Source organism: Choloepus didactylus, chromosome 20, assembly GCF_015220235.1.
Source record: "Choloepus didactylus isolate mChoDid1 chromosome 20, mChoDid1.pri, whole genome shotgun sequence".
In the NCBI taxonomy this organism is placed as follows: Eukaryota; Metazoa; Chordata; class Mammalia; order Pilosa; family Megalonychidae; genus Choloepus; species Choloepus didactylus.
In genome coordinates this window covers 26,677,555-26,686,676 of record NC_051326.1, presented here as the reverse complement: position 1 = coordinate 26,686,676, position 9,122 = coordinate 26,677,555, and the positions used below count along the sequence as shown (strand labels likewise).

Sequence of the window (9,122 nt, the reverse complement as noted above, 5' to 3'; positions counted from 1 at the left end):
TTCCACTGCAGTGTCCCCACAAGTCCTGCTAAGGAAAGGGTGAAGGGGCCTTGAAGGACTACAAGCCCTTAGTACACTCTCGCTGCCCACTCTTCTCCAGACAACAGGTCTCAGAGCAAAACTTCCCTGGGACAGGAGGATCCAGAACACCTGGGGCCCAGGTCTCCAGGTTTCAACAATTAATCTGGTAAACTTGGGTGCCCCCTTGTGGTTCTGAGTGGAATGTGTTCAGTTTACCTCCAGGAAGGCCATCAGTGGTTGTTGTAGGCAAGTTCTCCACTGCCTTGGTACTCAAAGTGTGACCTGGGCCACCGACAAGGAGCAGCATCCTCTCAGGGCTCACCCCAGACCTCCTGTATCACAATCTGCACTTTAAATCCGCTTCTCAGGTGACTCATTATGCACTTCAAGGTCTGAAAGACAATGCTCTAGCAGCTCCCAAGATAGCCCTAAAAGCCCTCTGTTATTGCTCCAAGAAGAGATGCAAAGACCACACAACACTCAGGCAAAGGTGACTCTTCTTGGGGACTCAAGAGAGAGAATGAGTCATATCCCATCTCCGTAATCTTAACTGCTTTCAAAGGTGCTTAGCTACTTTCCCACAACAAGATCCTTGGTTCTCTCTTGGTCATTGGATCAACCCATTCAAATCCAGACTGCAGGGCTGAGTGCCTTAAGTTTTAAGTGACTCAGCCCCCTTCTCCCAGGGCTCAGAATATTCGGCTTTTAAAGCTGCTTTGGTAAAAGGACATTGCACGTACAGCAGAAGGCCTGAGCCATGCATTACTCTGTTCTCCTTCGCAGGGCTCCTGAACCTCCGTGGGAGAGGACACTGGCCTGGTTAGAAGCACCTGTGGGCTTACCCTAGGAATGTTGGTCATATTCTCAGTATTCTCCAACATTTCTGCACCATAATTCCATCCAGATTGTTTCTCTAAGCCATCTGGCTCTAAGTTAAATATTCTACAGGGAGCTTGGATTTTCCCAAAGCAGTGCATCTTGCTTGGAGTCTGGATTCCACTTAGGGACCTGACAGTAAAAAGGCCATTGAATTAAAGATCAAGAGCCCTGGGTTCTACTTCCTCCTCTGCCCTTGACTAATGCTGTAACTTCAGGTATGTTAATACCTGCCCTACCTTCTTCAAGGGACAGTGTGACAAGTGAAAGCACATGCATGGAAGCTTGGTAACTAAGAAGCACTTTTGTATGGAGAACTCTGAAGCTTTTTGCTTTTTTTTTTTATTATAAGATATTGCTACTGTTACTTAAAAAGACATCTCCAGATGAAACCCAAGTGTCTTTCTAATACCCATGAAGGCTGAAAGATGGTGAAATCCAAAGGTTTAAATGTGCTTTGGGAGAAAGTCTCTTCTCCAGAGCTTAGCCTGTTTCAGTGTGGGGATATTCATATTTCTGGAATCTCCAAGGGGCTGCTGTAAATGTGTTGTTGTCTGGGGGCAGGGAGTGCTCCTGTGTAGCGAGACAGTTGCATCTTTGTGTGTGTGAAGTAGTGTCTGGTTAGTGTGCCCACACGCTCTGTCTAATGTGTTCCTGTGTGCGGCACCCATGTGTGTGGTTCAGCTTTTGTTGAGTTGAGTGTCCTGGCTTCTGGTTTTTGGTCCTCTGCTGCCTAGGTGTGTGACCTCGAACAAGTCCCTCAGCTCTTGCTGAGCTTCACTTTCCTCATTTGTACATTTGAGAGTTGGGCTGGTTGATTTCTGAGGTCTCTTGCACCTCATGCTGAGCATTGAACTTGAGCACAGGGGCACTTTGCTGTTGGTTTTACTGTCCAGTTTGACTTCTAGATCTTTGTTCTGGTGGGTCAGCCACTTTTTGTTGGTGATTCCCCATGCCAGCTTCTATACCTGAGTTGTTGCTCATTGATGAGCTGGAATTTGGCTTTTTGGAAGTTGTCTCTTCCTCACTGAAAATGCAGGAAGCTTAAATGTGAAACTTACTCATTAAAAAAAAAAAAAAACACGCATACACAACAAAAACCACAGGGCCTATCGGTCTGTCGTCATCGAGCAGACTAGAACAGAGCAGAAAACTCTAGGCAGAGAGGAAATGAACTTGAGAGAAGGGGGAACACACGGCAGAGAGAAAAAGAGGGCAGGAGCGGAGGGAGAGCTGAAGTTCAGGGGCAGCGAGATGGTCAGAAGATGGAAGACGTGGCTGTGAAGCAGGGCTTCCTGTACCTTCAGCAGCAGCAGACTTTTGGAAAAGTAGGTGCAAAGCTGGGCTGAGACAGGGCTTGAAAGACTGGGGTGGGGGGGGGCGTGGCTAAAAATCACTGAGGGAAAGACGGAGTGCCCTGAATGTTCCAGAACCCTTATGGGATGGCAGGGGGACCATGGCATCTACCCAGTTAGACCCAGAGCTCAACCTCATGAGGACTTTTTCCTTAGCAGAGCCTTGCCTCCTAAGCCAGGCCATAAACTGTGCTCTTTGCTGAGGGTAGTTCACCTTCCTGGGGGAAAGGATGGTGTTGACTCAGTCTCTTGTCTCTCTTGCTCTGGGGGTACTTCTCCTGGGGACAACTTGGAAGGAAGTGGAAGGAACAGCTGCGTGGATAATTTGGGACAGTGGGGGTTCCCTTCTCCTTTCCAAGCGGTGCAGGTTTGGCTGGTGTTAAGCTTGTACTGGGGCTTCTGGGAGCTGACTTGCCAGTGTGTTCAGCCTCCTTCCCTGGCCTCCCTGAGTGAGGAAGTGCCTTTTCCCTCAACTGACCCCCACTGGGACTTCCCTGACTCTCTGTCACCATCCAAGCTGTCAAGTAATAATGCAGACAGGTTCAGTGGGTCAGGAGAAGTGCCGGGAGGTGGGGGCCTTCCACAAAACCTCACACAGACCACGAGTGATGAACTCAAGTCTGGGCCCTTGCACAGCCCTCCTCACTTCTCTGGGCCTCGGGAACCCACAGGCCCCCTTGGGTTGGGCCTACCCGGTCTTCTTGCATTCTACCTCCGTGTGGAGGCCTGGACCCATGACTGAGTTGCTTTCTGCCTTGGGCAATCTCTCCGCTGGCCACTGCAGGCCGCTGGAGCTGGTCTTGGATGCTTTCTAACTGCTGCAGCCCCTACTGTTTTCTCAGCCTCCCTGCATCTCCTGTCATCTTTCTCTGCCTCATCTCCATGAGGCTGCCCCAGCCCCTCTCTTGCGGTTCCTCCTCTCCCCCTTGGTCATGATCTCTTCATCTCTTGGGGGCCCCCTCTTGGCACCCCACTTCCTGTGCACCTGGGCTCAGAAATGGCGGCGGTTCTGGGCCGTGCTGTATGGAGAGTCAGGCTGCGCCTTGGCCCGGCTGGAGCTCCAGGAGGGCCCGGAGAAGCCCGCCAGGAGGGTCATCCGCCTCAGTGACTGCCTGCGGGTGGCCGAGGCCAGCGGGGAGGCCAGCAGTCCCCGGGACACCAGCATCTTCCTCCTGGAGACCAGGGAGCGCCCGTGCCTGCTGGCAGCCCCCACTGCAGAGCGCGGCGAGTGGATGCAAGCCATCTGCCTCCTGGCCTTCCCTGTGAGTAGTTGGCGGTGTGGAAAGGGCCAGGGAATGTGTGGGTGGGGTAGGAGTGGGCATTAGGTACTTCCTGGGGGCAGGTGTTATAAGGAGGCCAGGGCAGGATGCTGGGGCAGTTCCTGGGTGGGAAAACCCAATCCAGAGTGGGGACCGGGGCAGCAGGCTGGGTGTGCCCCGAGAGAGAGCCTGAGGTAGTGGTTGGGATTGGTGACAGTAGTGTGAGACCCTGGGTGTTCTCTCCAGGGGCAGAGGAAGGAATTGTCTGGGCCAGAGGGCACAGCGGGGACGAGCAGCCAGCCCTGCATGGCGGAGAACGAATTGTACAGCAGCACGGCCACAGGTGAGGCGGTGGGGAGCTGCCTGGGGAATGCTCTCCCCAGGGTGAGGCTGGCAGGAGCTGAGGGCCGCCTGCTGATGGCCTTGAGGCTTCCTGCCTTGTGGTTGCCCCCAGTCCCCCACAGCCCCCTTATCAGCCTTTCCCCATCACTTCCGGGCGTCGCCCAAGGTGGGGGAGCCTGGCCTGCCTTGAGCGTCAGCCCATCGCCCTTGCTTCACCTCGCTGTGCTCAGGCTCTGCCGCTGCCAGAGGGCAAGGCTGGGGGGCCCCCTGGAGGGCCCTCTCTCTTTGGGTTCTGAGCAGTTGTCTGAAAAATAATCCGTCCCCCCCATTGGCTGTGGTTTGAAGGTGACAAGGGAACTTCTTGCTGATAAGGCAGTCCTGCCTCTTGTCCTCTCTCTAGCCCTCGGTGTGTTGGGGGGCAGGTGGGCACAGTGGAGGTGGCTCATCTGCACTCCATGCGAGCTCACTCCACGGAGGGCGCAGGGTGGCATTGGCAGTGGGTGGCTGGGTGAGTGGGGGCTTCTCCTGCAGCTCTGACGGTAGGGATGGGGGAGGCAGCTGGTTTGGGCTGGGAGCCTTGGGCGGAGAAGACAAGCCTGTGGCTCTGGCAATAGGGGCAGGAAGGATGTGGGCACGGGTTTGGGGTGGATGTGGCTAGGGCATAATGCCCATTTGGGCAGGGGGTGAAGGTACCTGGCATTTTGGACGTGTGGCCTCTCGCAGAGCAGCTCAGCTTTCTAGATCCAGGCTGGGGAGGGGGCGGCTCATGGGTACATGGATAACACTTCTGGTAGAGGCCTCTGGCTCACTGGGAACAGGGCCTTCTCCTCTGCCCTCTCCACCCCAGGGGGCCCCCGGAAGGAGTTTGCTGTGAACATGAGACCCACGGAAGCCAGTGAGAGGTGCCGGCTCCGGGGAGCCTACAGCCTGCGGGCTGGGGAGAGTGCCCTGGAGCTGTGGGGCGGCCCCGAACCCGGCACCCTGCTCTACGACTGGCCCTACAGGTTCCTGCGGCGCTTTGGGCGGGACAAGGTGAGAGACGCAGCTGCAGCCGGCAGGTTGAGAGAAAGGAGGAAGCCTGAGAGAGGAGAGACTGTCAGGGACGCAGCAAGGGGGCCCCGAGAGGAAGAGAGGGTGGGGGAGGTGGGGGAGGAAGGAAGATGGCAGAAGAGAAACAGCAGGAAGCAATGGGAAGAGAACCAGGGGAGTGATAAAGAGAGAGAGCGGAAAGATAGTGGAGGTGGGGGAGAAGGAAAGGAGCAGAAGAGGAAGAGAGGGGTAGAGAGAGGGCATTTCTGGAGGATGAACCACCTGCCAAGTTCCATGCTTGAATGGATGGGAGGGAGAGGGAAGGGAGAGAGGAGATGAGAGAGGGAAATCTTTGCTTGTAAGGGAGGAGAAAGCTGGGGGAGAAGGCAGCTCCCAGTGGAGGAAGCTGGAGGGGGGGTCTGGGGAAAGCACCCCTGTCCGGTGGTCAGGCCAGCGACCTCCCTGTCCCCCTTGGCCCAGGTCACCTTTTCCTTCGAGGCGGGTCGGCGCTGTGTCTCTGGGGAGGGCAACTTTGAGTTCGAAACCCGGCAAGGCAATGAGATCTTCTTGGCCCTGGAGGAGGCCATCTCTGCCCAGAAGAACGCGGCCTCACCCGGACCCCACCTCCAGCCTGCCGCCCCCTCCACCGTGCTGCCGTGGCCAGAGAGTCCCTACGCCCGGCCCCACGACTCACTGCCACCGCCATCGCCCACCACACCTGTGCCCGCCCCGCGGGCCCGGGGCCCTGAGGGTGACTACGCGGTGCCCTTTGACGCAGTGGCCCGTTCCCTGGGGAAGAGCTTCAGGGGCATCCTGGCGGTGCCTCCCCAGCCCCCGGCCGACCCTCTGTACGACAGCCTCGAGGAGCACCTGCCCCCTCGACCGGACCACATATATGATGAGCCTGAGGGAGTGGCTGCCCTGTCCCTGTATGACAGTCCCCAGGAGCCCCAGGGCGAGGCGTGGAGGAGGCAGGCCACAGCCGACAGGGACCCCAGTGGCCTCCAGCTCGTCCATCCAGCTGGTCAGGACTTCTCTGCCTCTGGCTGGCCCCAGGGAGCCGAGTATGACAATATTGTGCTTAAGAAAGGCCCCAAGTGAGGGGAGGATGGAGGAGATGTGGATCCCACTGAAGTGACAGTGCTGCAGCAGTCCTGGGGACACTGGAGGAGGAGAGGGAGAGGAGGGGTAAGGCAGGCTTCCCCTTCTAGCTTCTGCCCGTAGCTCGGTCACTTTCTTAGTCACTGCTTCCAAAGAACCCTCCTGCCTCCTTCTCGAACCCCAGGCTTGGCCGGCCTTAGTTTGGTTTGATTAATTGTCCCTCCTAGTGCCTGCCGGGTGAGTCACCATCCCAAAGCAGGAAGGGTGCCTTGGAGACACCCAGCCTCCTCCCACTCCTTTCCCACTTCCTCCTCCCTCTCCCCACCCTCTCTGGCCTAACAGAACCTGAGGCATTTAGGGCAGAGAACAAAAGGATATCAGCAAATCACCCTGGTTCCTTGGCTCATACAGATCTCCTTTAGAGGACAGGCCTGGTTCCAGGCACCCAGGAGGAGGGTTGCAGCTTTCTGCGGGTTTTGGACTTCACTGTGGCATTAAATGTTTCTGAAATATTTTTGTGGCTTGAGTGCTGTGGGGGCAGGGCTGGGACAGCCATAGCCTTTCTGGGGAGTGAAGGCTCCGACTGACCCCCGCTGAACCCCCTGCCTGCAGGGTCTGCCTCAACCCGCACAGTCAGAGGTCCCCAGAAGGCAGGGTGCCATGGGAAACACGTCCAAGTCCCCCTAACCCTTTGCAAGTATACCTAGGGTCAACAGCAGAAGAGTGGTGGGGAAGTGCTGGGAAGTGGCAAAAAAAAGCTGGACTGGACAAAAGGAAAGAGTTGGCACTTTCTGAGCCTCTTATGCCCTAGATATGGAACTAAATACTTTTATAGTCACTAACCAGCTGTGTGGCCCCGGGCAAATCACTTCCTTTCCCTGGGGCTTGCCCTCTTTGTATGAAGGGAGGGGGTTGTACCATGTAGCTTCCAGAATTTTCCATGGCTGTGATTCTCCTGGGGCCCCCAGCTCCCCATTTTATCCTTTCCCCCCACAGTTCAAGTTCCGTGCTCTTATGCTGTCTCCCTCATCAAATCTGCCCCCCTGGAAAGGTGTGACAATAAAGTCCAGCTGTCAGCCAACTCAGCAGATACTATGTGGCACTGAGTGTGTAAGGCTCCAGACTCCCCTGGCCTTGGGATGCTTACAGCCCGGAGGGGATGAGACAAAGGCACAGATGTCCATCACGAGAGGGGTATCTAAATACCACAAGAGGTGAAACAGGTCCCTGGGGTTCAGAGGCGATGATTCTTTTTTGGGGGACCAGGAAAGTGATCCTACTGAAGATGGCATTTGAGGTGGATCTTCAAGGGTGGGAGTGAATTTGATGAGGAATAAGGGTGGTATGAAGAGGGCTCCCTGGGTAGAGAAAAAAGCACGAGTGACAGTACGGTGGCAATCACGTGGAGGAGGCAGGTTCAGGCCACACTGTGGAGGAATATGTATCTAATTAGAGATGAAGGAGGAATGACTACAGGCTTTTGAACAGGGAGTCCCATAAGAAGTGAGCTTTAGGGCAATGACCCCAACAGCCTCATGGAAGATGATCTAGGGGTGGGGCGGGTTAGGGGGCTGAAATGAAGGGGGGAAATTCAGAAAAGGCAGTGGATTCAAAAGTTAGTATAGAGATAGCACCTGCAGATCTTGGAATCATATGGGACAAGGAATGCAGAGAAATAAGGGCATCTGTAGAGACCCAGGTTTTGAGAACAAGATGAGCTTACTTTCTGATATGCTGAGGTTCATATGGTGTAACAGATTCAGCCACAAATTCCTGAAAGCAGCTGAGAGGGAGCTGTGGGGGGGAGGGGGGAGGGGAGGGGATGATCTATGGATTGAAGTCAGCCTCCAGGTGTGTTCGTGATCAAGCTCTGTGATTCACCATGGTTTTGCCCTTTATTGAAGGAATTTGAGGCAACAAGTGAGCAGGCTGGGAGTAGTGGGTGAGAGGTCTTCCTGGAGCACCATCCAATCCCAGCCTCAGAATACGCTGGAGACAGGAGGGCTAAAGCTTCTAAGGGTTTGGGTCTTTACCCTCTTCCAGCAACGTGCAGGGGTGGAGCTGGGGGCTGGGGTGGGCAGGGTGGCTCTCGGGCAAAGCTGCTGCATTTTCAGTTCTGAGTGGGCATCCTGGCTCCACCCAGGAGGGGGCACTGTGAGCCTGCGGAAAAGCCACTGGGGGCTCCTCACTGTCAGGCATGGGGGCTTGGCCCTCGGGGAAGAACCTAAATATTTACTACCTGACGGAACTGAGGAAAATTAGAGGAATCTGCATGTTAGAGCCTTTCCCGTCAGACTCACAGAATCCAGTTTTGAGACCTGCGGACCCTGCCATTAGGGGATGAGGGATCCTGAGCTGAAAATCGCCCCCTCACCCCTCTCACTTAACCCTCGGGGTCCGAGGAGTTCTGAGCCCTTCCTTTCTGATGCTGGCGTTGCTTCTCAAGGGGAAGTGGTGGACTGGGGCTGAGGGGAAGGTGGGGTGAGGGCTGGTGGGGCAGGGGAAGTAGAGGATTTGCAGAAGTTGGGAGGGGTAATGAAAGTCCTAGAAACAGTTGTTGGGGAACTGCTGACCGTGCTGCCGAGGTCTCGCACAGAAGAGGCGGCCCATTGGGAGTGCATTCTGCAGACAGCAGTGTCAGCACAACCACCAGCAGCCCCAACTTCACCAACGCCACCTACGACACACATCATTCATTCATTCGATGAGGCCGCCGAGCACCTCCCATACACCAGCACCAGCCTGGGAGCTGAGGATGCCTGTGATCAACCAGACATGGCCCCCACCCTCGTGGAGCCCACAGTGCAGAGTGGGTGTGCAGCAGATGTCTACCGACTGAATTAATGGAGTTCACTTTAGAGATCAACGTCCTCAATCATAAGCACAGAGGTAGAGCCCTCCTTGAAGTGTTTCTACATCATCTATGCCACCAAGGGTCAAATTCATAGGTAAGGAAACAGATCGGTCTCAAAGGGGGCAGGGCAATGCAAGATCAAGTGATGGTTCCACTAAGAATGTGTCTTTCTGCTCTAGGGTCTCCTGCCTGGCAGCTGTTGATAACACGAGAAGCTTTGATGCCTTTTTTTTTTTTTTTTGACTCATGATTATGCAGACGTGACATCAAGGCAGACAAGAAAGG

At 55.3% G+C, this 9,122-nt stretch overlaps 1 protein-coding gene across 3 annotated transcripts; it reads left to right on the top strand.

Moving 5' to 3' along the window:
• The first annotated feature begins 2,015 nt into the window (after nt 1–2,015).
• Nucleotides 2,016–6,497, top strand: DOK2 (docking protein 2). Of its 3 annotated transcripts, XM_037813298.1 has the most exons (5): nt 2,016–2,225; nt 3,248–3,514; nt 3,758–3,854; nt 4,701–4,885; nt 5,363–6,497. In XM_037813298.1, exons 1-5 carry the CDS (start codon nt 2,163–2,165, stop codon nt 5,981–5,983), a joined length of 1,233 nt encoding a protein of 410 aa, XP_037669226.1. In that variant the 5' UTR covers nt 2,016–2,162; the 3' UTR covers nt 5,984–6,497. The 3 variants fall into 3 exon arrangements, with proteins under 3 accessions (XP_037669226.1, XP_037669227.1, XP_037669228.1); XM_037813299.1 differs by lacking the exon at nt 2,016–2,225 and having other exon boundaries at nt 2,244–3,514; nt 3,764–3,854; XM_037813300.1 differs by lacking the exons at nt 2,016–2,225; nt 3,248–3,514 and having other exon boundaries at nt 3,779–3,854; nt 4,672–4,885.
• Nucleotides 6,498–9,122: the final 2,625 nt, after the last annotated feature.

Excerpts from the sequence above, each read along its gene's own strand:
- DOK2 (XM_037813298.1), top strand. The coding sequence starts at position 2,163 with ATGGAAGACGTGGCTGTGAAGCAGGGCTTCCTGTACCTTCAGCAGCAG. Across the intron at positions 2,226-3,247 it reads AGCAGCAGACTTTTGGAAAA|AAATGGCGGCGGTTCTGGGC; the intron begins GTAGGTGCAAAG and ends ACCTGGGCTCAG. Across the intron at positions 4,886-5,362 it reads GGCGCTTTGGGCGGGACAAG|GTCACCTTTTCCTTCGAGGC; the intron begins GTGAGAGACGCA and ends CCCTTGGCCCAG.